The sequence below is a fragment of the Lactuca sativa genome, chromosome 5, assembly GCF_002870075.4.
Source record: "Lactuca sativa cultivar Salinas chromosome 5, Lsat_Salinas_v11, whole genome shotgun sequence".
NCBI classification, from domain to species: Eukaryota; Viridiplantae; Streptophyta; class Magnoliopsida; order Asterales; family Asteraceae; genus Lactuca; species Lactuca sativa.
In genome coordinates this window covers 123,964,051-123,989,931 of record NC_056627.2, presented here as the reverse complement: position 1 = coordinate 123,989,931, position 25,881 = coordinate 123,964,051, and the positions used below count along the sequence as shown (strand labels likewise).

Below are 25,881 nucleotides of genomic sequence, written 5' to 3'. Positions count from 1 at the left end.
GGGTTGTTGGTATGATCTGAGTGTTAGTAAGGATCGATTTTGAGGACGAAATCTAATTTAAATGGAGGATATTTGTAACACTTGGTTCCGGATTTGCTTCCTTATTCGGGCTGTTGCCCAATCATCAGTTGTCATGAGGCTTAGGGCCTTATGGAAGAAAGAATTTGGCACTTTTCGGATGTGGGTGTTATGGTTTAAAGTGATCCAAGTATTCAATGGTGCCTTCGTAGGTCAAGGGTATAATTGTAATTTGATGACTCGGTATTGTATGGATTTTAGGTTTTTTTCGGGAAGTTTTAAGGCTATGGTGTGTCATTAGAAGAGTAGGGTTTCTCACCACCTTTCCATGGATATAAGGTTCGTTGGAAACAAACCTAAGATGAGGAAGTTATGGAAATTTGGATTATTGGCGATAATGGCCCTTAATGGAAAAGAGTGGCAAAGCAGTCCCATGCGTGCACGGTAAGGAGGACACGTGCCTGGGTGAGTATGCCCAGCGTAATGAGTAGAGTGCCAAATCCTAATTTTTAGGGTTTGGTCACTATTTAAACATCTTTATGAGCTCAAGGCTCTTTCATTTCTCAACCTCCATTGTCTTTGAGCCTCATTTCGAACCCTAATCCCCTTGGTGGTGCATTCTTGAGCCTGTAGGTGATTTTGAAGATCCTTAGTGTTATTTCAAGGAAATAGATCTTGGTGATCAAGCTTGGTGTAGCCTTGGGGTTATAGATCCAAAATCTTCACTCTTGGGAAGCTTTAGGAGGTAAAAAGTTCTTTTCTTGACTTCTTCTTATGCTAGTTTGAGCTTAGGACAAGATTAAGGATTTTTATGGTGTGTTATGTTCTCCTTGTGAGTTTGAGCCACTCCATGAGCTTGGAGTGATAGATCTTGCCTCTTCTGATGTTGTTAGTTCATAAAAATGCTTGCTTGATGTTTAAGAATGGTCCATGTATGTTCTAGTTGGATTAGAATGGGTCTTAATGGATTAAGATGGTAGTTAGGTCCCATTGAGCCATGTATATGCATAAAGGTGTTGACTTTATGCATTAAGAGCTTAGATTGAAGGTCTTCTGAGGCTTGGATGCAAGGACATAAAGGATTAAGTCGTGGTTTGAGTTTTGGAAAAGTCTCGGTTACGCCCCGCATAACAAATGGTATGCCCAACGTACCTTGTTTTGGTCGCGATCTGGTTTCACCGTGTACACCCAGCGTAGTTGAACGTACCCCCATCGTACAACGTTCTGCTGGGCTTGTGCTTGTTGTGCTTTGGGCTTCGCATCTTTGGGCCACCTTGTTGCTTTAGGCCTTTTGGGCCATCTGAGATCAACTTTTTAGGACTAAGAAAATTATTGGGCTTTAGGATAATTGGGTCATTAGTGGGCCTTTGTGGATCTTTTGATTTTGGGCCTTGGTGGGCCCAATGGGTTTGGGCTATTAGTAGGCCTAGTTATTTGGGCCTTGTGCTAAGGTTTAGCCTTTGTTTAGTTATTGATAATGTTGTTGGGTTGTTTGGCTCAGTTCAGGAGCTGGTTCATAGCAGCAGCAACAGTGTAGAATTATTCGTGTAACGGTTGAGATGAGTATTCTCACTATATCCATAGGTCGAAGGCACCAACATCGGCCCATTACATGTTATGTAGTATTCTATTTGTCTCTGTGATACTTGGATGTCAGACCATGGAGGGAGCCCATGGCATTCCAGATAAAGACCATGGGGGGAGCCCATGGCGACTATATATATGTATGTTGCATAGTAATACGTGGTTGTATGTTGTGTGGTATTTTGGGGGAACTCACTAAGAGTATGTTGTGTGGTATTTTGGGGGAACTCACTAAGCTTTGTGCTTACGGTTTTCAGTTTATGTTTTAGGTACACCGATTTTCAAATGGAAGAGCTTGGGATGATTGCAGAGCACACACCACATGTTCTCGTATTCTGTGAATTACTCTGATTTGATGATGTTTTGTTAAATCTTGGTTACCTTGATTTTATGGGAAAGATATGTATTAACGATTTATTCATCTAAAAACAAAAAAAATTATGTCATGATTTTTGGTTCGTTACATCGCTTTTTTTCGGTGAGACATGTTTTTAAGGTTTTCATAAAAGTATCTGTTTTTAGCCCGAGATCTTGATTGTTTTATCCTTTTGTAGGCGCAAGGCGCCCTGAGGAAAGGTTGGTGTGGTCGTTGACCAGGTTGTTAATATGTTGATCTTTTGACTAAGTTTGACCTTAGGTCAAACTTTAGGGTTTTAGGTCATAGTTTAGGTTAACCTTTGATTTGATGTCTAGGTGGTGGGTGAAACCGATATGTTAGTATTCGCATGATGTGGTGGTTATTCGGTCTATTTACGAGGTGAGTTTTCTCACTATATTACTTATGTCATAGTTGTGTAAGATGTGTTGGTAAAAATTTGACTATTGTATATTTATATGTTGTATTTAAGTCGTTGATGACTTGGGGTCACTGAGGACCTGGATTACCGAATATGTTGTATTTGAGTCGTCATTTACTCAGGGTCGTTAGGACCCGGATATGTTGTAATTAAGTGTTGATGACTTGGGGTTGTTGAAGACCCGGATATGTTGTATTTGAGTCGTTGAGGGCTCGGGGTTGATATGGACCCGTTGTCGTTATGTATATTTAGTTGTGATGTGATGTATGTGATACTTTGGGAAACTTGTTAATCTTTGTTTTACAGTTGTGGATTAAATGTTTTTCAGATACTTTATCAGTTTGTGAGAATTCAAATGCGTAACTGTATACACACATCAGCGAGTTTATGATTCAAGATTTCGCATTATTTTCCTTCTACCATTGTTTCAAATTATGGCTTATGAATAAATGGTTTTGCCTTGGATATATCTTTACGAAAATGAGTGTTTATTAAACTTTAAAAATGAAAATTTTATCATGGAAATCGGGACGTTAAACTTTCAATATAAAAAATGATATAAACCACTTCGGTTGAATTTCATCCATTTTGCACTCAAAAGAATCTTAAATTCCAATTATGTCGGCTTCCATAAAAATCCACAAAGCACACTCTAGTTCTCTCAATGATAACTATTAAGCTCATCAATATGGGTATTTGACGTTCGTGGAGAAGCCGACTTGGCACCTCCTTTATGCCGTTAAGGTCAGGCAAACATTGCACCTGATTGGCATCATTCTTTTCGTTTTCAATTTAAATGTTACGTTTGTATTTAAATAGTAAGTTTTTATAAAACTGTATTTGTTTTTATAAGTATTATAAAGATTAAAAGAAAAAAAATGACATGAAAATTATTTTGGTTTGGAGACTATTTTTTACCGGTGTGGTGTTCAAGAATGATACAGCCTTTAAGATAGCAAAAAAAAATGATGTTAAAGCATTAACATGCACCCATATTCATCAGCTTAGTTATCAAATGTTGTACCAAATGATTATAATTTAGGAAAAGAAAATCGTTTTTGTGTCTTTGTGCTTAAAACAAAACAAATTTTTTTAATGTTCAGTAGATTCTTTAGCATCAGCGTTTGAAGATGGTTCGTTTTCTCTTTGGTTTTTCGGGAGAGTTTACTTGAAATAAAACTCAAGTACTGCCTAGGAAACTAGCAAGTACAGTTTGGCTGAAGTGCAAAATATCCATCCATTTGATACTTGAAAATTCGTAGATGCAAACACAATCAAACAAAAAGTTCCATCAAGTAGGCACCTAATGAGTCCACTTATGGATGAGTACGACAACAAAACCAAGCCACAAAACACTTTTCCACATCCATTTTAGTCAATAAGCACATAAACATATTTCGTAAACAGCATTGATGATGACATGACATGACATGACATGACAACATATCATTATGCTGTTCACATTCTGTCTTCTCTCCTCCTTGGGGCACATGTGATGATCTCATCAACTCTTAGAATCATCTCTGCAGCCTCAGTTGCAGACAGCAATACACCCTGTTTCACCTTAAACGCCTCCGATATCCCAAGCACAGACATATCTCCAACCTAAACATTTTGTTGTAAAATATTGAAACAAAAACATCACACCATAATAATTGCATGAAAAAAAAAAGAGAGAGAGACTTACAGAGCCAGTAATGACATCAATCCCAGCATTGCTGTTCTCTTTGTGGTGCTCTGCCCTAAGTTGAGCAATCAACTCAGCACTATCTAATCCAGCATTGTCAGCAATAGTTGTTGGGATTGCAAGTAGGGCCCGCGAAAAAGCATCAATCGCATGGGATTTTTTCCCGGGTGTTTTACGCGCCAGCTCATCCACCGCCTTTGCCATCACCATCTCCGGCCACCCACCGCCCAGAAGAACCCTGCTGTCATTTACCGTCTGAGACAGCACACATAATGCATCGTGCAGAGACCTTTCCGCCTCATCCAGTACATGAAAACTGCAACAGCAGCGACAACATTCACTTCTTGTTTACAAAAAATATTGAAAAGTAGTCCATACAATAAATACATACCTTGCACCTCTCAAAACAATGGTACATGCCTGGCCCATTTCAACACCCGAAAAGTGAATCAACTTATCTTCACCAATCATAATTTCTTCAATGAGTTTACAATGACCAAGTTTGACTGATTCTGGATTATCGAAAGTGGATGCAATTTCACCACCAGTGACCAAAGCCAAGCGCTCGATTCCATCAAAATCAGCATGCTCGATTGCGAGAATTCCTGCATCTGCAAACAACTCCTCGGGGAAATTGTAGATTAATTGTCTGTTAACAAAGCAATTGATGCCGTGACCGATGATTTTTTGAACTTTCTCTCTCATTTTTTCCTTCTCGGCTCCTTCGATTTGAGCAACTTTGGCCATTGAGTCGACTCGGACTCGGGCCCCGTAGATTTTCACTTTGTCCGTGTCCATTGCTGTGTTTGCTACCAGAATGTTTGCGTTTTCTATGCGTTTCGGTTGTCCCAGACCAATCTTTTTGTCTAGAATAAATCTGCATCAACAATCAACAATATTTATTATATGAAATGAATTTTATATATATATATAATAAAGTCATTACAGAATTACATAAACAAAAATAGGTGTTATATTCAAGACCCAAATACAACTTTCAAGGTCCCAAAATGGAAATTGTTAGAAATGTCAAGTGCCCAAAATGGAAAATATTGCAACTTTCAAGAACGTAAAATGCAATTTTTATATGAAGCAAGCAATTAGCAAAATAAGAAGATAAAAAAAATATTAATAAGAATCTAACTCACCCCTCATCCAAAAAGGAGTCCTTTAGTGAACCTCCAGCCTTCTTGATGATCTGGATTGACTCCAAGTTTGTGCTACCCTGATAAAAAATTGAAATTATCAGGAAAAAAAAAAGTTGTATATAAGTTATATCATGTGTCTAGTTGTCTATTTTACCCCTCGGAATAACGCCTTGTTAAATTTATATACCAACAGAAGAGTAAAATAGTTGGATTAGTCTCCACATACACTGCCTAGATGAATTTCCATAACTATAATTCAGATAGAAATATGAAACTAGGACGTGGTTCTTAGAAAGAAATGTAAAGACTATTTTCATTATACTTTATATAAAAATGTTCATATGGTCAAGAGTATTTTTACTTTTTAATTAATAATCTAGCATAATTTTAAAAATTAAACTATCTTAATACATTGCATTATTTATATGCTAACTAGATTACCATTCATAAATAAAATGGTGATGAAATTACTGTTAGAAAATAAACCATTAAAAAAATTAAGATGGAAGTTAGAAGCTGGTGGTAAAGTTATAGAAAAAACCTTAAAAGGAATAAGAGAAATAAGCAAGTGAAAAGATAAACATGAAAATTAATTAATGATAATAAAGTAATAATAACATAAAAGCAGGTTAACTTCTTACTTTTAGCCTCATAACAGCATCAACAGCCAATGTTGCAAAGTGTTCCTTGTCTTGTGAAAGAATTTTAGAACTCAATGTGGTCTTTGCAATCTTCATTAAGTCTGACCTAAATTTCTCTGCAACATTTAACATTTTCATAGGATTAAAAATAGCAATCTAATCTTCATTTATTTGTAGCACCCTAGTTTCATCTCTCTCTATTACATTTCAAATGCAAGAAATAGCAATGTACTTTTGCTTATTTGTGTGTTATACAATCCTAGTTTCATTTCTTTCTATTACACTAAGAGATTGTCTTTTAAATAATCTATCCAATTACAGTATCGTACTTATTTTTTGTTCTAATAAAGACATTATACGAAGAAAAATCTACCCACTTATAGCAGTGATAAATGCTTTGTATTTGGATCATATTGATATGATTGAAAAATATCCAAAGTACAATCTTATAATAGGAAGAAATAAAACTAGGATGCTAACAAACAAATGAAAGGCAGTACATTACTATTTCTTGCATTTAACCCTTTTCTGAAACCTAGAGTTCATTATTTGTGTATTATACATAGCATTTTAGTTTCTAACACAGTATTGCACTTTTGAATTTCTTGATATCAAGAGAATATATTTCAAAAAAACTATCCAATTATAGCATTTTACTTTAAAGTGTGTTCTTATTTGGACATCATACTTGGAAAAATCCACCCGATTATGGCAGCAAAAGTTGCTTTACTTATAAATGGGTGGATCTTTCAAAGTATTATGCTATAGCCTATAATAGAAAGAAATGGAAGTAGCAAACAAATGAATGAAAATACATATAGCTATTCCGTGCATTTAACCCTTTTATTTATGAATCCTCGTGACTGTGTTCTAAAAATAAGCAAGATTTTTTATCATTGAATATTTAAGTGATACTAAATGTAACTAGAGTAAACTTGAAGCTACAAATATAAGAAACTTTAAAAAAAAAAAAAAAAAAAGTATAATCTATGTAAACAATCAATACCTGCATCTTCTTTGTTATCCACCACCCTCTGTAACAATGCATTTCGGGCACAGTCAGCAGCCATACGATAACCTGAAAATAAGAGAAAGAATCACATACAAGTAATTTATATGATGTTATATTAATTTATTATAGATAATCATACAAGTAGCCTTGGTTTGCAATCCACATCTTACAGAAGAACTTGAATGCACATGAAATGATTTATTGGGATAACAAAATCGTAAATAAAAACCAAAAAATGTTATAACAAAAATGAATGAAATGTCACCTGATATTATTGTCATCGGATGAATTTTTGTGGCTACCAATTTCTCAGCCTCCCTTAAAAGTTCACCAGCCAAGACCACCACTGAAGTAGTCCCATCACCCACTTCATCATCTTGCACTTTTGAGATATCTAATAATCATAAAACTAAGGAACATACTTTTCCCTTCATTTGATTTATTGAAAATTAAGATGTATATAGATATGACTTTTGAGATATCTAAGGAATCACATGTGACAGTTTTTTTTATTGCCACATGGAAAATGATTTAGAATATTTCAACTAAGGATACCAATGAGGACTTTAGCAGCAGGGTTATCAATATGAAGGGACTTCAAGATTGTGGCACCATCGTTAGTCACTGTCACACTATGTCCTCTACCTGTTGACTGTAATATTTTATCCTGCAAGTTTAAAAATAAGTCATATAACTATTTGTATTCACTATTTTAGGAGAAAAAATAAATAAATAAATAAAAACTAACCATTCCCTTGGGTCCTAATGTTGTCTTTACCAAGTCAGCTATTGCCATGGCTCCAACAAAGGATGCCTGAAACCCAGAAACATAGATTTTTCAAGTATAAAGAAAAGATTTACAAAACAAGATATTATAATCCTAAAAGGAGGTAAGATTATGTTTATTAGTGATGAGTGATCCAAACCAACCCAAATTTTAATTAAATATAATTAATTACTCTCTCTTCTCCGCATATACTGATATACACCCAAACAATTTAAACTTTGTTAGTTTATTAGCAGTCCTTTATAAAAAAATATTAATAACTATTTACGATCAACTTTATTGTTTTTAAGATTATGAGAATATATAATAAGAATTTATTATTCAATTCCACAAAAACTGAACTTTTTATTATTATTACTATTTTGTATTCTTAAGATTATAGGTAACATAAAATAAAATATGATAATATGCCAATATTGGTCTCTATTTGTAGAAAAAAAAAATTACAAATTTTGGAGTATTTTGTTTTTAATGAAAATAGAGTCTAATTTCTAACCAATAAATTTTGTAAATATAATAAAATGAACAAACCATCAGGTGGTGACATGTGGCAGATAACCCAACCAACCTTGGTTTTTTACCTTTTTTTTTAACTGTTTCCTTTTGTCTTATTTGACAATTAGTTACCAAAGATCATGAGTAAGAGTAACCATGGTCTAACGTTTAACCAGATGAGCGACAAACACATCAGTGCAAAATTAGCAAATCAAGCAACAATAACCAAATTCAACATATACATACATACAAATACACGGTGTGCAAAAATTTGTCATAAAACAGGCAAAACACACTCACCATTCGGGCTCTTTCACCCTTTTCTTCTGTAGCTTCATCTTTAAAAAGTCTTTCAACCTGAGACACCAAATATTCACTTGAATGAATTGGGGTGCTAAAAAAAGAAAAAAGAAACAGGACCAACTAAAATTTACTCAAAATGGATGAAAGTGTAACATACCGCCATAAAGAGTAAGTAGATTGATCAAATTCAAATGCTCTGAAACAAAACAAAACAAATTCAAGTTAGCCATTATACATAATGAATAAGTGGTGAATCATAAACTTATATTCCTAAATGCTTCTTTTTCACTATTATTGCAAAGAAAAGTTACAAATTTTATACCAAAGCATAAATATGATAAAAATATTCTTTGAAATGTAACAACCAGTGAATACAGAATTAAACCATATGCGAAACTCAATTGTCCATGAGCATTTGAAGACACATTTGCTACCTATATGAATAAGATTCTGTATAGTATCTCTTCTCTATGAAGAATAATTAAAAGGCATCTTAAGCATGACTAAAGTCTTGGCGTCCTCTTAGACATGGACACTATATTTACTTATCTAACCTTGACCTATGGTAGTTGTCGAATGCCATGTTGTGGTTTTACTACTAAGTACTATTTAGGCTTTCAAACTTACACCCAACACCCATGTCATGATATATAAGGTTGTCTAAGAAATTTCCTTCCATTTGCCATATATCACTCAAAGGGTTGAAGGGAGATGATGCATAAAGCTCTTGGCAAAGGCCAATGTGAACCTTTTCCACCCCCTTTAGGAACCTAGGAGAAATTATTATCAATTCATCAAAACAACACTTTCTAACCTAACCCATGTCATAATATGCTCCTTCCAGTCCAGTTTGCTAAAGCCCCCTTACATGAATTGCAAAAAAACGACCTGTTTGACTGATATCACCATTTCATAAGAACAGCAACCATTATCCGGCAATAATACACCTAACCGTTCACGATAACAGAGAGGAGACGGTGAATCAATATGTGCACCATATCAATCAAGTAAATACTTTAGTAGTGACGTAGAATAACACCAAAAACACGCACGTCGTCTGAAATGTTGAAGAACTATGAACCGAAACTCCAGGAACAGATCTCCAATGTAAAAAAGCATTCAAAAAACTGAACAAAGTATTTCTTATAACATCTAGATTATAGTATTACCAAATTTATTATTTGCTAACGATTAGCTCGCAACTGACGAGGCGACACTATTTCTATTACCCTTTCCCGATCTCCTTGATGTATACCGAAATGTTTAACGTTAACTAACAAAATGAAAGAGAAACATGAGTAATAAATGAATACATACTTGTTTTACTTCGATCTAGCAGCTAGTTGCCTACTTCACACTCTGATGTTCTTCCTTTTGCAAAACAGAGAGTTCGACTACTGTTAGTCGTGTGTACGTTTGCTTTTCTGAGGTTGATGAATTTTAGGGCTACAAACTTTGTGGTAATGGGCTTCGTTTACCCAAACCCGCTGGATAACCCGGGTTGCAAATCCGCGCCATGTGGACCCTGGAATCTATCGGGTAGGATTATGATTAGAGAAATTTTCTTTTATTTTTTCTTTTTTTACGGTAGTAAAAACAAAATCAATAAGATTAATATTGTTAGTCATATTTGGATAAAATTAATAATATTAAGTGTAAAATTCGTGTATTACATGGGTTTATTAAAATTAAAAATTTAATATCAATATATAACATTAAATATTTTATAAATTAATATTTTTACATTACAAAATATAATTTTTTCAAATATTTATAAAAAATCAAAATCATTTTGAGTATTTATAAGAATTTATTATCAAATTAATATATAGAATAACTTTCTTTCCTTATAAAACCCGTTAGAATTTTATGAAATTTTATTTTAATAAAATAGAAATCTCCAAAAAATGACAAGTGGAAAATAAAAATTCTAAAACTTTTACAAAATGACATGTGTCAGAATGAAATAGAAGATGACATGTGTCAAAAAGATTTTCATTTATTATGGTAAATTTTCAGACACTTATCGTTATCATTATTTCACATGAATAGAAAGATAAGTAAAAACAAAAAAGAATGGTGTTATGGACACTCCATCCTAACCTAATTAATCTTAGTTTATAGGTCATTATTATTTGACTAATTTTTTATTTAATCATTTGACTAACTATTATTTCTTATATTATTATAACATAATAATTAAACTAACTTTATTGTTTATTATTATATTATTATTGTTAACTTTATTATTTAATTATTATATTAATATTACTAACTTTATTATTATATATAGATATAAATTTTGAACCCTCTTTGTGAACACTAAAAAAGGGTTATTTTTTTATTTTCCCTTGCACTTTTGGTTGTTTGTGGGTTTTGTCGATTTTTGTCCTTAGTCAAATAATATATGCATCCTAGTCATTATATATGGTTAATGGTGGTGGGGGTGGTTGAAGAGTCTTACTCACATGTGCGTGTACGCTTCTCCTTCACCACTGTTTTCTTCTCTAATAGAAGGCTTACACAACTCCACCGTCATACATTTCTCAATGGACTTCTCCATTTTTGCTTCCTTTTACTTCCGCCCGCGTCAAATTTCGGAGTACCCACCGGGGTTACTTTAATCAGTCCATTTATCCACCGCCTTCATCTCCTATCGCTTCCATTGCTTCAAATCACTGATTGTTTCCCTCTCCTTCTATCACGTCCCTCTTCCTATATACTCCCGAGGTTCGGTCTTCAATCGACAAACTCTCAATCTTTGAAAACCATTTGGCATGGAGGATCCACTGACGCTTCACATTTGTTCGTTTGAAGGTATTATGACTGGAGTCGTCACCGCTCTGCTCAACATCATCTACCGCAACATCCATCCATCCGGCTTCGATTTGTGTTTCGACGCTATCTCCACCGATATTTCCACTTGCTTTGTCGGTTAAGGTGGTCGGTTAGTGTCGTCATGGTTGTTAATTTTCTGTTTTTATCTCCTTCAGTGACGGCGATGGAGATAGTGGATATAGGGTTCCTTTGTTCCGATGGTCGGCCACCATGTTCAGGTTAAACCTATCAAAGGCAGACAATCTTTCTTTGTTTCTATCTCTAATTTAAATGTTGCTTGTTGGAAGGATTTATGAACTTGATTTCCTCAAACTATCGAATTTCGATTTTCATGAATCATTTGAAATTATTGCAACAACTTGGTCCGACTATTCCAAATAAAAATTGATGTGTTTATATCCTCTTATAATTCAGGTTTTTAATCAACATTATGCTTGCATAGATTTTGGATCCCTATGACCAATCATTAATACTCATGTTTATGTTTTTTTGTTTTTGAAGGTTTTAAAGAAATTGTTGGTTTGAAAGGGAGCAAAACAGATATATGGAATGAATATTGTGGCCAAACAACAGGATTTAAACAATTATTGGTTCATGAAAGATGTGCTTGATGAGGTATTTACTCACTTCTTTCTACAAAAAACATGTTGTTCTAATTTCTATTTCATGTATAAACATAACGTCCTTGATTCGTTCAAGGAATAATAGTTACTTAGTGAGTATACTTTCCAGAAATTTAGCAAATTTACAATGAAAATCTTGATGCATATGCATACTTTATATAGTATCATATCTCGAACTCTAGAAGGTATTTGACTAAATTTATGATTAAGAGTTGGGGAGACATAGCAAGTGCTCATACGTTAAATGTTTCGGTTGTTTTTTTAACATAAATATTTGGTATTTTCCAGTAGCAAATGTTTTATTTTCACCTTGTGTCCAATGGATGTTTGGTGAACTTAGTGCTACTTATGAAAAATCTTTTTGATTTAATACCATCTTATAAAGGTATTTTGATGTACATTACAGGTGAGTATATAAAGCTTACCGAGTATCAATTGGCTGAGCTTTTTTACGTGTTTACCTTTGATTCAACTTCAAGAAATCTCGGAGTTGTGTATGAAGGTAAAACTCAACCTGATTGTTTTATTTCATCGTGTTTTAAACTTTTAATCTTATATTTAGTATTTGGTTGAAGCACTTGGTTGCAGGTATAACACCACATAAGGTCCCCATTTCACTAACCCACTTGAGAACACTTGATCTCGGTTTGTGGTTCCTTCACTTTTCGTATGTTCTATCAATGACGAGCAACTCTAAAAATTTATAGGAGACCAAAGTGGAGGTAAATATCAACTACATTTTATTACATATAGATATTATCAGTTACATTTTATCACATCATCATGATTTTACTTACAATTTTGACAAAAACAAGAAACTATACAAGGAAAGGTATATAGATATTATCATTAAACCTAAGTTATGCTTGTTGGCCTCATAGTCGTATGTCCTTTGTCAAATTTCTTTTCTTTATTCATATTTACTTTTTTACCCTTCGTCTCATGCACCACAGAAGTAGTTGGTTTGACGGACGCTTCGATTATATCCACACATTTCAGGGCAGAAAGAGAGTTAATATCAGTCTTTCTCGGCTAAATATATGAGTCTGTAACATACAAACTCGATTCATTTGTGAGGGAAAGGGTGTCGTACTAGTAGAAGGTTTTGATCAGATGCAGTCCTTCTGTTGCTGTAAGTTTTTTTTCTACTTTCTATATGATTTATCGACGCCCAAAAAATACAAATATAAGTTGACATATGGTTAATATTATGTACTTTTTCCAAAATAAATGCAGAAAACATTCTTTCCATTATAGCTATTATGATAAGTGGTGTTTTTGTTTGCTCTTGAAGACCATTATAAACTATGTTATGATTTTCTTAAACACTCTTTTTTCACTTTAGTGTTAATCTTTGATTTTATTAAAGTTCATGGTTTATTTTTAACAATTTGAAAGGCTAATGTTTTGATTTTGCATGTAAAATAACCATTTTCCCCCTCATAAATATGTGGATTTAGTAGTGTAGGTGATAGATTTTGCCTACTTTTATTAACTTAAGGGAATGATGACATTTTGTTATTTGTTTTTGGTATACCTCCTATGTGAATCCTATACAATGATCCCTTCTTTCACTTGAGCAATGAAAGTGCTTGAAATTGATTCCCCTTGTTTTGATTGTATCTTACTACAATAGTTATACAAGAAAGGGGTAAATGTGTTTAACACAAGTCTATCATGATTTCTAACACTTTACACGAACTTGATTACTTGAACATGTATTTGTATCCAAATATGGCTAATTTAACGGTGGTGGTGATACTTACAGGATGGATATTGGTCTTCATCAATGCGTATATGTACATCAAATTTTAATTACGTAAGCATCTATGTCCAAACTTAGCTTACTACTCCAATGAAGGTTCGATTACTTTCTTTATTTTGTTTAAAACGACCAAATATTGAAAGAATTTGGTATCTTTGAGTCAGTATAAACAATTTTTTTCTATCATCAGACGAATATTGACTTGATGAAGAATCTTGGAATAGATGCTTATTGATTCTCAATATTACAGTCAAGTATATTCCCAAGTAAGTTTACTAATCACCTTAATGATTCTATAATAATGTAGTATATTGTCGATTCCTTTGAATGTGATAAATAAACTAACATCTATTTCAATGTTAATAGATGGTACAGACAAACCGAGAATGTATCCAAAAAAGGAACCAACACAGTCAACAACACCATTTGACTATGCCCAATAAAGGGATATATAACATATCATGAAATATTGAAGGCTTCTAACCCGCGCAACCCGGGTGACCTTTTCTAGTTATTATTAATTTTCAAACCTATTTTTTTATAAGATAAATAAGACAACAACAATATAATTTTTTTAATAAGATAATAATATAAATAGTACTATAAGAAAAATATATTCTGAACAAATCCTTATCAATCTTTTTTTTTAATTTCAAATATTACATAGCTAAAATTTGAGACAAAAATAATAGTCATAAAAGATCTTTCAGTTGGTTTTTGGTTTCAGATGCTTATAAAATTCTAGCCGCGACTCATATATTGTTTGTCATTCGGTTGCTAACAGGGATTTGTAGCGGATCCACAATGTCGTAATGGGAGGCGTTGGATACTCTCCTTCCAATTGTACCATGACATAATTATTGGTGTACACAAGTGCAAATGTAAGGACCCCAGTGATTTTAAAACTCTCTAAAGAGGGAAAAAATTATAGGGCCTTCAATGGTCAAAATTTGAACGATCACACCAAACAAAACTTGTTGGCTATCGAGATGCTTGTCTCTGACATAAGCATCCAATGTTTTGTTGGTTATGACTTAGTCTTCATAAAAAAAGACAGTTAAGTAACTACTTCATCACATCCAACGAAAACTCTAGCGTAGTCTTCATATGAACTCAATAACTCGTCCAACAATTGTTGAAGAATGTAAAGACACTGATCTTCACCATATCAAGACAAATGACTACTGATCGAAAACCACAATTTACATCACCCAATACATTTTGTATATGTGCGATGTATGGATGAAATATAAATGGAATTTCCTCTAACAATGCTCTATTGGTTCCTCCTATAAGTCAATGTAGTATGATCTTCACCATATTCAAGTCAATCTTGTATGAACATTAACCTATCAGATCCCCATTCAAGTCTGCCTGGTATGAACATTGTTAAATTGGTTCCTCCTATAAGTTTATGTTGTATGAACATTGGCCTATTGGTTCCTTGTACAAACCCATGAAGAATGAATTATGTCTGGTCGGTTCACCGTTTAAGTCCCTAAATGACCAATTATACATTGGTGGCTCCTGATTTAAGTCTGAACAACTATATCAATGAGGAGCTTGACTTTGATGTTGGACACACTTTACTTTTGGGCATCCACGGTTATTTTTCTTAATCGAAGGTTCATTGATCAAATTTGTTGATGAATCTTTTATCTCTTCTATCATTCTTAAATAATTGTATTTGATATGATCTAGTTGACTATTGTATATTTCTTTAAACCTTTGCATACGATGATCAACATTAAGATCACCATATTCCATAGATATAGAAGGCGTCCAATCAAGCTTTATCCAAAAAGCATCAATCGAATCCAATGGAATAGGCGAACCTATAGTCAAATAGACAAAATATCATAAAGTGGTTATAAGTATAAAAATGCCAATATAATCTAATAGATTAAACATACCTATACTGACATACATCATAAGTTCGTGACCACATGGTAATCCAAAACATGTCCACAATTGACATCCACGGTTCTCAGGAGTTGGTACAATTCATTTTAACCGATGAAGCTCTTCCAAGATGGTATCCATAGCATGCACTAAAACACGTTTTCATACTTTGAATATATGATCCTTAAACCTTGGCATATAAGTGATTATGCAACGTGTGAAACTTTCTTTAATAGTCGTTTCTTGTGGTTGTACAACTTTTCCAATAACATGTATGAGTTTGTCCAAATCACAATTCGCAAATTCTAGGTGTTTTTCAGCTTGATGTGTTGGCTCTCGACTTTATTTGTTGTTGAATTTTCAAAATTGGCATGTTTGTCGGTCCATAATGATACAAATGTTTCAGCATACTTCCCCAACCAAACAGTATAAAGATAATAAAAAACATCTAAAAGGTGAAGAAAAACAAATTAGTTTGAATGAATTGATAATAATTGTTAAACAAATTAAGAATGCAACAAATATATTAATAATACATGCATGTTTGAACAATAATGGTTAAAGGTCTGCATAATTTTGCATGTATGCATTTAGTGTTGGAGATTCGACTGATTTCTTCCACTTTAGATGAAGAGAATCCCAAGTCTTTTTTGGTTTGATTCGTTGTCTACAATGCTTTGTTATATCGTTAAATATATGTCACCTACAAAGTAAATGATTACTTTGTGGAAAACATTTATGCATGCTTTCATCAATGCCAAATCTCTATCGGTGATGATAACACGAGGGCAAAAAGAATCATTAGTCGTCAATTTAAAACAAGTCAATACCCATATATAGTTGCTCGTTTTTTTCAGTATGCATGAATGCAAAAGGCTATGGAAAACGTCTTGCTTGTAGAAAAGACGCCAACAATTTCTAGAAAATGAAGATTATACTTGTTTGTTTTATATGTAGCATCCATCAACACCACATATGGAAATGCTTGCCACGTCTTTAATGATGTTGGTTGAATAAAAAATAACTCTTTTAACTCGTTAGTAGTCATGTTTACACAATACTGTAAATTGTACCGTTTAGTTTGCAAAATGTGCATAACATTCTACAACGGGGTTCTACCTTCTCGTCGAGATCTCCCCAACTTTTAGACAAAACTATATATTGTAACATCCTAAAAGTTTAGATCAAATTTTCATTTTTAGTTCATTCCAAAATATCCAATAATCATGTCAAAACAAACAAGAGTGTATCATAGTGAAGTAACATCATAGTACAAAATCCCTAAATCACATAATAAGAAAAACATGGGCGGATGTGGTATGATCAAGTCGGTACCTTCCCTTTCGAGCCGGAAGTACCTGAAACATAAACTGAAAACTGTAAGCACAAAGCTTAGTGAGCTTCCCCAAAATACCCCATACCATACATGCATAACAGTCAAAACATAATTGGGTCTATTCCACCCACTTCAACCTCTTTCAACCGGTACTGGGTATATTTCATCCCCTTCGGTCTCTTTCAACCGGTATTGGGTCTATTTTAACCCCTTCGGTCTCTTTCAACCGATATCGGGTCTAGTCCACCCCTATAGCTAGCATACAATCATTACAACAAGAGTCACAGAGACAACATGCACATACAAACATAGCAGGAAATTGTCACAAAGACAACCATCAACCCCTAAACATAAATTTAGTGGGTCGACATTGGTGCCTTCAACCCACGACTACAATGAAGGAAACTCGCCTCATTTTGGAGATAAACAAACTACACTCGGGTTAATGAATCATAAAATCCTCTTACTAAATCACAAATAATAAAACCTTGTAGGTCATTAACCCAACCCAAGAGTTTAAATCATAAGTCTCGACTTCAAGGGTAAAAAGGCTTCTTTACCTTTCCTTAATGGGCCTAACATACCAATGCCAGAATCCAAACTACCCCGAAGTCCAAAAGACACTCCAAGCCCAATATAGGCCCAATCCATAAAGTCCAGACTTGTCGCCCAACAAGGGCTCAAAGTCCTAAAGCCCAAGGCGGTCCAAAACTAAAGCCCAAAACTCCCCTGGTGTGTACGCTAAGCGTACCATTAGTACGCCCGTCGTACTCGAGTGCTTCACATGATCGGGATCCCATGCACATACACTCAGCGTACACCTGTATATGCCCCAGTTGGCCAAAGTCTCATTTTAATGTCTTAATCTGCTAAGAGCTAACGTCCAATTTCAGATATGTCACACCCCCAAACTAGAACGACGGAAACGTTCGGGAGTGGAGGACGTCATGTTTAGTATCACAACACATGTATCATAGTAATCATAGTAACAAACAACCATCGTATTGATATTAAAGTGTTTACAAAGTATGTGATTTACAAAAGATTGACTCCAAAAGTAAATAACAAGACATGAAGCTACTATGCTTCATCTTCTGAATCCCAGAGTGCGTACCTATCCACTATTCTCCTGAGAATACAAGTTATTTTGAAACAGTAGATCAACATTTAAGTTGGTGAGTTCAAAAGTATTTTAGTGATGTAAAGTAAGTTGAAAGTTCTTTTTAGAAAAGTTGGCCTGTTCCTTCAGAAAATTCGATATCTTCTGATGTGATGAATGAGAGTAAAAATGACTCTATAATTCCCTCTATGAGTACTAAATGGATACAAGTTATATACAATTTAGGTAAACAGACAATCGATTGTGTGAATCTGCTTTGAGCCCACAACCAAACAAGGAACAGGGAATGAGACGGAAGTCACACATCCCATTGTTTGTTAGATTGTCACTGTATATAACCCTGGCGTATTCATTTTGATACTTACAGAGTTAACTGTAATAGTTCTTTATATTTGATGAAAACATTCTTTAAGAAAATCATATATTTCCTTTAGTAAAAATAGTAACCACAATAGTTCCTTCTATAATCACTTAGTTTATACAAGCTATATATAATCTAATATTGAACGAACAGTCAAATGGGTGAATCTGCCCTAAGCCCACAACCAAACAAGGAACAGGAAGTAAGACGAAAAGCACACATCCAAATGCCTATCGAATATTAATTATAGATAACCCTGATGTATAAACCAAGGTATTCTAGAATTAACCACTAAAGGTCCTTTAAGTTATACTGGTTTAATAAAATGGATTAAACCATTTTACTGATAAGTTTCTAGTTTAGCCTACTAAATGTTCTATCTGAAAAGTATGTTTTTGTACTAGAAAGCGATATATTGAATTTGTATGTTATGACCTGACCCATACCTGATACTCCTTATGATTACTTGGTGTATACGGAATATATATATATATATATATATATATATATATATATATATATATATATAACTAAGATCGGATAGATAGTAGACTGGGTGCATCTGCTCTAAGACCACAACAAAACAAGGAACAAGAAATGAAGCGGAAAGCACACATCCTACTATCTGCCGGACCTGATTAATATATATCATTGATGTATGCACTAAGGAATCATAAAGTTAGCATTATAGACCCCTTTCTAAATGAATGTACTAAGACTCGACTGTATTGTTTGTCTTTTGCAGGTTTTCCCAAGTTTAAGACTATCTTTACAAGAAAATAGTTTGAATTACCCTTTATGTAAGAATATCACAATATGAATGTAATGGGAAAATGAAAGTTGTGACAACCCGAAACTTCTATCTTGTACCTTATACAAATTCTATCATTGTTTCAGCTATCTTTAACATTGTTTTGAGCCTGTTTGGATGATCTAAATCCTTGTACAACCAAAGTTTGAATTAGGGATGGGTTGGTTTAAGATTTAGGGTTGCATATAGGCCAAACACTCCATCAAAAGGAGTGTGTGGCCGCACACCCGAGTGTATGGCTGCACACATGAGTGTGCGGCCGCACACCCGAGTGTATGGTCGCACACACGAGTGTGCGGCCGCACACCCATCCTCCAGCCGCACACTCATCCCTATTTATATAGGGTAACCCCTTCACTCATTCCTTTCATTTGGCTGCACTCTACTTTCTCTCTCTAAAAACTTCATCCAAGAACGCTCTCAAGGCCACAAAACGATCCACTTGAGTGCGAAACCTCGATTGACACTCAACACTCGTAACCGATCATCCGCTCGAATCATCCGTCAAACGGTGAGTTCATACCCCTACATTTTCTGTGTTTTTAATGTTTTCAGGGGGGAATACAAGCCAAATGCTAAGTATTTTGCTAAAGTTTTAAACTTATTAATGTAGTACAACGATTTCCACGTTTAATAACATATTCAGATATTTTATCTCTTTTTGTAATATGTTGAACATAAGGGAAACTTCTATTTGGGAAATACAACTTCATAGCTTTCAGAAAGGTTTTTACAAATCATTTTCCATATCAACTCTAATAAACTATAATGGGTATAGTTTGGGATAACCCTCTAGGCAGTCTCTACTTAATCAAATTTCATAAATGAATATATATAAACTACGGCAGATTTAGTTTATGTTATATGTTTTCTCAGAAGTATAAAGTATAGTTATTCAAGGATAATGACTGTTTTATGCTGATTTCTCGCTAGTAAACTATATTATACAGAATTGCGAGGCGCTACTTCAATACTGTACCCTTAGGTGTATAGTGATAAATCCTTTTAGTATAACCAGAGTCTCCTAGAGGGGGAGTGTGAGATTTGTGAGTAGATCTATTCGAGACTGACAATCTGTTAGAACAAAGTTCTTTTAGGATCGAATGATTCTATGCAAGTTAACGAATAAAGACATAGTAAAGAACTCAAGAAAAGAGCTGAATATGTCGAATGATTAATGCTTTAACACCTCAGAAGAGCTCGATAAAGAACTTCGACTGTAGAGGTGTTATAGGGTTTACAATAATGAACGTCAAAATCAACAGCTTATCATGCATACATGCATGCATATTTATAGTAAAATCCTATTAGCTAATCTAGAAAATCACGGATGGACAGGCCCAACCCGGATACAAAACTTAAGGCCCTAGACGCAACATAAACAGACTTAACAATCTCCCTCTTTGCGTCTATGGAGCCAAAACTTCAACTTTGTTTAACAACCAAAGACTTCTTCACATTCTTGAAAATCCTCGGGATGATAGCCAAAAGATGGTACCGGAAAGTAATGTATCAACGCAGCATATCAGTGAAATTTTTCTTGTCAGCATCTGAGTTCTGCTTGCACCAATGTATCAAGTTGATAATGTGCTCCAAGAAGTCAGTAGAAAATAGATGCTTATCTACCAGAGCAAACAGAAACCTGTGAGCTTCGCCTTTCGTGAACATCACAGTAAGATTCGTTAAATCTATCTGTCCTATTTTCATCTTGTTCACATCCCCTGGTTTCGGTGTAGTCTTCACAATTGGCTTCTTGTTCATCACCTTTGCTATCTCTTGATCCATAGTAGCAACTTCATGGATGTAGGAGGCCAACATTCACTTCAGATGTTCTAAGATAGGCTCATATTCCACAGGATTAGTGAGCAGAATGTTGTATAGCAGAATCTAATAATGAGGGTTGAGATTGGGAAGATCTGCAAGAGAGATAACAGACACCGTGTTTGCTGTACCATGAGTGATCTTGAAATTAACGTTGATAAATCTCCCTGCAGGCGAAGGTTTGAGTACCTTAACAATAATGATCTTTTGTGCACTCCAAGTCAAGTACTGCGGATGCCCATACTTTAAGTAAAAGTCTATCAGCTCACGATCAACCTTCGGGCGAGGGAAAGGAACCTTAGCAATTGAATCAAAACAATGGAAAGTAAAAGCCTTCCTTGTAATTGGCATATCAAACTACGAGTCTTTATAGTTATCACAATCAAACGAAGCAACTGGCTCCAACCAATAGACGGAAGGAAACTCAATCGCCTGATTGATAAGTGTTTCTTTCGTCCATAAGGGAAACAAAGCCTACTTACAGTTCAGGGCATCCTCTTCTTCTTTGTTTCTCATTTCCCTTTCCTCTACTTCCTTTGCTATTTTTACACTTTCATCCAGTTCTCTATTTCTTTTCTTTCGTTTGAGAGCATCAACAATTGTTTCTTCCTCCTCGCTTTCACTATCATCAATGTTCTCCCTTGGATTTGCTTGTGAACCAAAACCTGAAGGTACATTATCCTTCAGTTCGGTTGTGACACTTGGTTGAGCATCTTCTGTTTTCACAAATACTCTTGGCTTAACAACATGAGTACTAATTTCTCCCCCTTGTTTTAGAGGTACGAACCTCTCCGAAACACCTTTCATTTCATGCAGCATGGCAAGGGCAGGAAGGAGTTTGGATGTGAGATGATTACGAATTGTAAGTGTTAAAATAGGATCATGAGCACTAAGTAAATTGGTCAACAAGTCCTTCACCTCACCCGCACAACTCTTATAGACAACCCGTTGGACCTTTAATAAAGAGATTTCTTTCTCCTCTTGGGCTAGCTGCACCTTCTGGACTTCAATAGTGGCTTTGTGTTTGGCCAGATCCTCCTTCAAGGCACTTTCGGTTGCTAGAGTAGCACGATGAGATTCAAAACGAGAATCTACTGATCTTAAAAAGGAAGTGTTCTCGGTTTGGAGCGATGAGCGTACGGAATCGAATTTAGTGCTTTCTTCTTGAAGGGACTTAGAAAAGGAGTCCACAAAGGATTGGACTTTGGCTGCAGTGGTTTCAGCATGAGCTTTCAAAGAATCAAGGAATATCTGAGTTGTGTGAATAACCTCAGTAACCTCTGTCGTTGCCTGTTTACAAGACGATGTAGACGCAGTAACTGCCTGAGTAGATTTTTCAATAGCCTTGGTGTATTGATCAATGGCAGTTTCGAGGAAGGCTTTAAGAATGACACCACTGTAAGCTTTACTATCATCAAGTAAGCGATCAAGCTTCTCATGAATTTCGTGTAAGTGTTGAGTTGTGACAGGTGCATCAATATCATCATCAGTTGGAAGTCGGTATGGACTAAAATAAGTAGAGTCAAATTCATCATTTTCTCCACCAAGGGTAGCACCAGAATCAGTGGAGTGGATAGGGGAGAGAGGTTTAGAGACAATAAGGGTTTCTGTTAAAGTAGTTGCCCCTGTATCAGATACGTTGACATTCACTGTGGGTTTAGGAATTGTAGTGGTTGTGGATGCTGTAAAGATCGGGGATGATAAAGGAGTTGTGTAAAAAGGAATAGAAGTGATGGGAGGTGTTAGAGGTAAGGTTGTTTGTTGAGATGTGACTGGTGGAGTAATAATGGGATCAGAGAGAGGTATGGTTTGTTTTGGTGATGGAGGTGGGGAAGGAACTCTGTTGTGATTGGGAGATTCGGTTGGAGTAGGTGAGCGGGGAGGAGTGTTACCCCTTGGTGAGTCATGATGACCTTCCTCATATTCATTGTCATCGGCCTGTTCTAAACATGGAGGAGTGGGACTCTTAGACCTTCGTGCCATCTTCTTTAACTTCTTTTTCTTTTGATGAAAAGACTCCCCTTCACCAGTCTTGCGTTTTGTGGACTTAGAGGACTTAGACTTGCCCTCCTCAGTAGGTTATTTCTTCGAGATGCATTTCCCTCGGTTGTTAGGCTTGTCTACGGCATCCAGAGCAGCTTGTTGTTCTGGAGAAAGAACTCTTGGTCCAATGGGAGGAAGTTTCCGATATTCAGCCATAACTTTACTTTGGTCTGAAACACACCTAAACAAGGAATCAGGAATTGATCCCTTGTGAGAAAACTTAAGGGGATCCGAAAGAATAATCTTCTTCGTATGGAAGGTATAGATAGAGGCAAGCAGAGCATCCTTCATAACCAAAATCTCTAAAGAATTGATCGTTTTCCTCGTAATCAGAGTCCAAAATCTTCCACAAGAGACTTCGGAATGCCTCGTTGATGTGTTGAGGCTCTGAACCACCTGAGACCATATTATTGACCCATAATCAAGATTGATCCCGTTGTAGAGTCCATAAAGAATGGTAAGGAAACCCTTGATGGTACCATCGGAACCACCACTTCGTTCTGCCAAACCCTTAATCAGTAGAGTGAGCAAGCCATTCCATTGAGACGGTAGACATGAATTCTTCACTTTGGTAATGGTGGTGAGCACATCAGTATATCCCATCTTGTACATCATTGAGAATAACTGAGTCGTCGTGATAAAGTCCGGCAAGATGACAGAGGAATCGACAGCCAGATGCAAAATCGAACAAAACTTCACTTTAGAAATCGATGCCTTCTTATCGTGGATGACAAAATAGATGTGTTCTTTGTTATTGTCATAAGTTGCCGTAGAATAAACGTGGGATAATAGTGACATTGGAACAGCTTCAACCTGAGTTAGGGCTAAAACCAAAGGGGAATATTTCAAACATTCCACAACATGCAACATATATGAATCATACAAGAACGGGTTAAGTTCGATGATCATATTTTGGTTTGGCTTAATGGTAAGTAATGATGATGATGTCGTCTGATCATGAACTGATGATGAAGTCGCCATTGTTGATCGAAGAAAGAAGATGAACGGAGTATACTTGCCTTGTAAGATTGAGAGAATTTGTTGCTGATAAAAGACAAATAAAACAAGAAACCCTTAATATACCATTGCCAGGAGAGAGAAAATCATGATGATAATGACGTGATCTCTGAAACGTCGCCTGGAAAAGCACGAAGTGACAATATAGTTACTCCTAGGTATACGTCAGCATGCATAGGTATAAAGACCGTTCAAATTCATGCGACTTAAGCTTATCTTCAATCGTCGTTTGAAATTCCATAGTAATCCCTTGTTTGGCGCCAACAGATAGAACAAAATTCAAATCACTCAGCAACCAGAATGTGGGAAAATTGAAATTTTTGTGCTTTAGTGCGACAAAGATAAGGAGATAAAGCAAATGTGTATGGGATGTGAGTGATGTCTCATTGTGAGACAGAAAGCAGAGGATTCCGGGAAAGAATCACTTCCTTCAAAGTCAAGAGAGACTTGAAGTGCTTGTGTGGTTTCCCTAAAAAAAGGATCAACTGTTTGTTAATAAACATTGAAAGGCTTCTTTTAATTATAAGGCTTAGGGCAGCTTATCTTCAACCGAACTTCAAGTCTTAACATAAAAATGAACGTTGGTAGAAGTACCTGTGAGACCGATGTGGTCTGTTGAACAGGTAGGTTGGATATATTATATAGTGACGAAAGAGGAAGCAGAAATCTCAAAAAAAATTGGATCTCTTTGGGAAGAAATGCCTTGGTAGTAGACAATTTCATAAAAGGCCATGCAAAAATAAAAGGAGATTTCATTAAGTAACCAGTAAGTTCTTGAATAATTAATTCACCGTCAATTCATTATTGGTGTTGGATATTGGGTTTCACTCAGCACATGGTATATGTATCTAAGATCACAAACACAGATGTTGTGTAACCATAAACCTTAGTGGTAAGGACCGAGAGTCTCAAGGGTTACATTTGTGAACCGAAAGTAGATGGAGAATATAAGGAAGGTGGCTTTAGAACCGAAAGTACCTTCTGCTAGATAGACATGACAAAGCAGAAAAACTCTTAACTCATATGAGAAGAATAAGGTAGCTCTAGACCGAGTAGATGTGATAAGCCTGATTGGGAAGAAACGATAGGTATAGATCGAATCATTAAGGCCTGCTCAAAGTCGTAGAGGCTTAGGTCAACATACAACAACATGCTTCTAGGGACCCTTATCTAGTTCAAATTTAAAGTAAAGATACCTGCCTTAGATCCACATTCTGTTGTACTGGTACTCTTGTCACCTATGAAAAACAAAGAAACACACCACACAAACCAAACAAACAAACGAAACAAACAAAAAAAATATTTCGGAATTTTTAGAATTTTCTGAAAAAGAATAAAAACAGAAAGATAAAATATTTTTGAATTTTTGGAATTTTCTGAAAAAGAATAAAAACAGAAAGTTAAAATATTTTTGAGCTTTTGAAATTTTCTGAAAAAGAATAAAAACAGAAAGATAAAGTTATTAAGTTTAAATCAAATGAAAGACATGGGAAAAGAATGTACAAGATATACAACCGAAACCTTGTCTTAAAAGAGTGAAGCGAAATAGACCGAGCGATCGGTTCATTTCGGTTCCTTAAAATTCTAGAGCCGAAATAGACCGAGCGTTTGGTTCATTTCGATTCCAGAAAATTACAGAGCCGAGATAGACCGAGCGGTCGGTTCATTTCGGTTCCCTAAAATTCCATAGCCGAAATAGACTGAGCGGTCGGTTCATTTCGGTTCCCGAAAAATATGGAGCCGAAATAGGCCGAGCGTTCGCTCCATTTCGC

The 25,881-nt window shown here is 35.2% G+C and overlaps 1 protein-coding gene and 1 long non-coding RNA gene across 3 annotated transcripts; one reads left to right on the top strand and one right to left on the bottom strand.

Moving 5' to 3' along the window:
• Positions 1-3,617: 3,617 nt before the first annotated feature.
• On the bottom strand, positions 3,618-9,918 carry LOC111899211 (T-complex protein 1 subunit beta). 2 transcript variants are annotated; one of them, XM_023895079.2, is made up of 12 exons: positions 9,790-9,918; positions 8,630-8,668; positions 8,470-8,526; positions 7,636-7,701; positions 7,443-7,554; positions 7,153-7,281; positions 6,882-6,953; positions 5,876-5,991; positions 5,235-5,311; positions 4,478-4,963; positions 4,087-4,402; positions 3,618-4,004 (listed from the first exon to the last, which is right to left on the bottom strand). In XM_023895079.2, the coding sequence occupies exons 2-12, from the start codon at positions 8,633-8,635 to the stop codon at positions 3,858-3,860; spliced, it is 1,584 nt and encodes a 527-aa protein (XP_023750847.1). In that variant the 5' UTR covers positions 8,636-8,668; positions 9,790-9,918; the 3' UTR covers positions 3,618-3,857. The 2 variants fall into 2 exon arrangements, with proteins under 2 accessions (XP_023750847.1, XP_023750848.1); XM_023895080.3 differs by lacking the exon at positions 9,790-9,918 and adding an exon at positions 9,642-9,663.
• Positions 9,919-10,830: 912 nt separating this feature from the next.
• LOC111899213 (uncharacterized) lies at positions 10,831-15,119 on the top strand. The gene is made up of 6 exons (XR_002852821.3): positions 10,831-11,528; positions 11,812-11,925; positions 12,340-12,435; positions 12,509-13,065; positions 13,702-14,195; positions 14,483-15,119. It is a non-coding gene; the product is annotated as an uncharacterized LOC111899213 (long non-coding RNA).
• The last annotated feature ends 10,762 nt before the right edge of the window (positions 15,120-25,881 follow it).